We start from the raw sequence: 3,798 nt of genomic DNA on the forward strand, positions 1-3,798 counted from the left end.
CACCACGTGGCACGTGGGATCTTAGTTCCTGACCAGAGATCAAACCCACACACTCTGCCGTGGAAGCTCAGTCTTAATCACTGAACCACGAGGAAAGTCTCTACAACATTTAAAATAATAATAAAATCAATAAATCATAGCACTATCACATGACAGAATACAAAAAAAGGGAGATAAAATTGATGCTGATATGAAAAACAGATCTCTAGATTAAAAAAGCAAGTTGCAGAGTAACGTACATACATATATTATTTTGATTTATAAAAAAAGTTTGTACAACTAAGTAGGAAATCCTGGACAATTTTTATTTCTTTGTACTGTCTATTTAAAAAACAACACCCAACATGTTATTTCAAAAGAAATGAGAGGAAAGAAATTGTCAGTTTTAAGATGTATTCTGAGCACCATTTTTATTTTCTAGAGACATACAAGGAATTGCTAACAGTGGCACTTTAAGGCAACGGAACTCAGTGGAGAAAAAAGGCAGCATACCTACATGAGCTGTCTGAATCTTTTTAAGGCATGGGCATGTACTGTGTTTATAATTTAAAAAATAATAAGGGAGTTCCCTGGCGGTCCAGTGGTTAGGACTCAATACCTTCACTGCTATGGCCCGGGTTGAATCCCAGGTCAGGGAACTAAGATCCCATAAGCTGTGTCACCAAAAAAAAAAAAAACAAACCAGACCAGAAAAGTAAAATACAAAACAAGTAACACTATTAAAAACCAGGAAACATAAACAGACTAGAGAAGGCTTCAAAGCTAACTCTTGGAATGAATCAATCTTTAAAAATCTTTGCAATGGCACCCTACTCCAGTACTCTTGCCTGGTAACTCCCATGGACGGAGGTGCCTGGTGGGCTGCAGTCCATGGGGTCACTGGGGGTCGGACACGACTGAGCGACTTCACTTTCACACATTGGAGAAGGAAATGGCAACCCACTCCAGTGCTCTTGCCTGGAGAATCCCAGGGGCAGGAGAGCCTGGTGGGCTGCCGTCTATGGGGTCGCACAGAGTCAGACACAACTGAAGTGACTTAGCAGCAGCAGCAGCAGAACACAGGTAAAAGTGATTATCACAGACTCAAAGCAAAGGTAAATGTTCTCTGCCTCTCAGGAAAACACTGAGCGTCACCTCGTCCTAGAGGTCATGAGGACCCTGGGGATGACTGAGCGCAAGAGTGTCTGAGCAGCTCCACTCACCTATTGTTTAAGGCTCCCCCAATGTCACAGTCACAAGGTCGACATCCATCCAAGTCGTTGCTTAAGCCCCAGTGCTCTGGCTGCAGAACAAAAGATTAAACCTCTAAAGAGGGGTTCCTGTAATTACACAATAGACCCAGCAAGAGACAAGTTATGGCGTGTTTTGGACGATGTTCCACCAAACGTTCTTTTGCACTGTGAAAGCAGAAAGCCTACACGAGGCGTGAGTGTTCTAGAATAGAGAACCGCAAGCTGCAGGTCACTGGGGTCAGAGAAGATTGCACGTAGCCACATGGTAACCCCAGATCAGAGCAGTTTCTTTGCCCTGCAAGTAACCTTCATCCAAAAATTAACATGAGCTGGCAGCAAATATGCCAATTTTCTTTAGAATTACTCTGGCAGTAAGTCAGTAATTATGAAAGCAATCACAAGAATGTTATAAAAGACATAAAATAATTTAAAAAATTACCTTCATAAATATTCTCCAGATCACCATAGTGAACTTTTGGTCTACTTCCTTCCAGATTTTGTTTTTCTTGATGAACTTTTTCCCTACATAATCAAGATACTACTCACATCCTGTGGCTTTTTTTGACACCAGCATAAGCATTTCCCCCTTGTGTTACCGTCATTTTCAATAGCAACAAAATATCATACTGTTTTGTTGTTGCTTAGTTGTTAAGTCCTGTCCAGCTCTTCGCTTCCCTATGGACTGTAGTCCACCAGGGTCCTCTGTCCATGGGATTTCCCAGGCAAGAATACTGGAGTGGGTTGCCATTTCTTCCTCCAAGGGATCTTACCAACCCAGGGATCAAACTGGTGTCTCCTGCATTGGCAGGTGGATTTTTCTTTACTGCTGTGCCAGCAGGGAAACCATCACACTGTAGAGAAACCCCCAAATTTATTTAAATATTTTCCCTGTTGCTTCCAAGTGTTTTTTGCTATTGATAAAAGATGCTATGAGTCTTCTAGTGAATTCATCTTTGACCAATTTTCTGATTATTTCATTAGGATAGATCCCCAGATGTGGAATTACTGGGTCAAAGGGTATGCACATTTCTACAGGCAATGGATACACATCTCCAAAATGCTTTTTGCAAAGTATGAGCCGATCTGTATTTTCATCACCAGCACTCGAGTACCAGCCTCCCACTATGACTTCACTTATTAGTCGGCATTACCATTAAAAAAAAAAACTTGTTAGTTTGTCTGTAAAAACAGTACTTCACTCTGGTTTTATTTTACAGTTCTAATAGTAATGGTGAATATCCTGACAAAATTATTCATTAGTAATTTCTCTTTTGTGAATTGTCTACTAGTGGCTTTTATGATTTACATACAAGGGTGTTTTGTAGGCAGAACCTACAAAACAACTGTGAAAATCATTCTCTACTGGAACACATTCACAAACCACCCATCCCATGTAATTAGGATTTACCTACCAGACACTGGTTACAATGCTGTCCTGTCACCAGACGCTTACAGTAGCAGTAACCGGTCTCAGAATCACAAGGATTCCCGCCAGGAATCGTTCCCAGAGGATTGCAAGCACAAGCTTGGTTAAAGATAAAATGAAGCAAAGAAACACAAGCCAAGTGAGTCTGTAGTCACCAACATGATAAAGAATTGCCAGGTAAAATGGGAATTACGTACACATGAGAACTCCCAAACTTTTTAACACAAGTGCTTACATTTACAACCAAATGGATCTTCAGCGCTTAAACCATAGAAGCCTTCTTTGCAGATATCACAATGTTCTCCTTCCACGTATAATTTACACCGACACTGACCGGCAATGAGACCGGCAGAAAAGTCCGTGTAGCTGTCACAGATTCCCCCGTTCTGAGAACCAGCTGGGTGACATGTACATTCTAAGAAGGATGAGAAGCACCAGGTAACACAATGTGTGTGTCTGCAGAAACACCTATGTTCCCTTCATCCCTCCAAATTTCACAAAAATAGACTAAAGAAGACTGGATTACCAACTAACTTCCACTCCCAGCATCCTATATAGCGGCTAAAATAAGGCTAGGTCTGAGTCCTGAGAGGAGGATGGTTACTACTCGACTATTCAAGCTGAAAGGTGACCCAAACAGATCCCCCCCTCTCCCCGCCCCATCATAACCTTCTCCTACGTACGTTCACAGAGACTAGGATCTCGGATGTCTCTCTCCGGGTGCTGGTAGTAAAACGGTTTGCACTGCTCACAGTTGCGCCCCATCGTGTTGTGCTGACAGTCATCACACACCCCTCCGCTGACGTTGCCAGTGGCCAAGTAGACCGCCATGTCGAAGTGGCATGAGCTGGAATGTTCGTTGCAGTTACACTCTGCAAAACAAGATCTACGTCAGGAAAAATCTTTTCAATCTACTTACCAGTGGAGGAGAAGGGGACGACAGAGGATGAGATGGTTGGATGGCACCACCTACTCAATGGACATGATTTTGAGCAAACTCTGGGAGACAGTGAAGGACAGGGAAGCCCTGCATGCTGTAGTTCACAGGGTCACCAAGAGTCAGATACAACTAAGGGACTGAACAAGAAAAACCAGTGGAGGATGGGATTGGTGGGAAGGAAGCTCATTTTGGAAACTGGG

The 3,798-nt window shown here is 42.7% G+C and overlaps 1 protein-coding gene across 1 annotated transcript in view; it reads right to left on the minus strand.

The window, feature by feature from the left end:
• The window catches only part of LAMB1 (laminin, beta 1), a 77,839-nt gene that overhangs the window by 47,615 nt on the left and 26,426 nt on the right, over positions 1 to 3,798 (minus strand). Inside the window, exons 10-13 of the mRNA XM_010841477.1 lie at positions 3,342 to 3,530; positions 2,894 to 3,073; positions 2,645 to 2,757; positions 1,203 to 1,282 (exon numbers count right to left, since the gene is read on the minus strand). Coding sequence (XP_010839779.1) covers positions 1,203 to 1,282; positions 2,645 to 2,757; positions 2,894 to 3,073; positions 3,342 to 3,530 — 562 coding nt within the window. The remainder of the gene's footprint in view (positions 1 to 1,202; positions 1,283 to 2,644; positions 2,758 to 2,893; positions 3,074 to 3,341; positions 3,531 to 3,798) is intronic.

This window comes from Bison bison, unplaced genomic scaffold (genome assembly GCF_000754665.1).
Source record: "Bison bison bison isolate TAMUID 2011002044 unplaced genomic scaffold, Bison_UMD1.0 scf7180017864162, whole genome shotgun sequence".
Classification (NCBI taxonomy): Eukaryota; Metazoa; Chordata; class Mammalia; order Artiodactyla; family Bovidae; genus Bison; species Bison bison.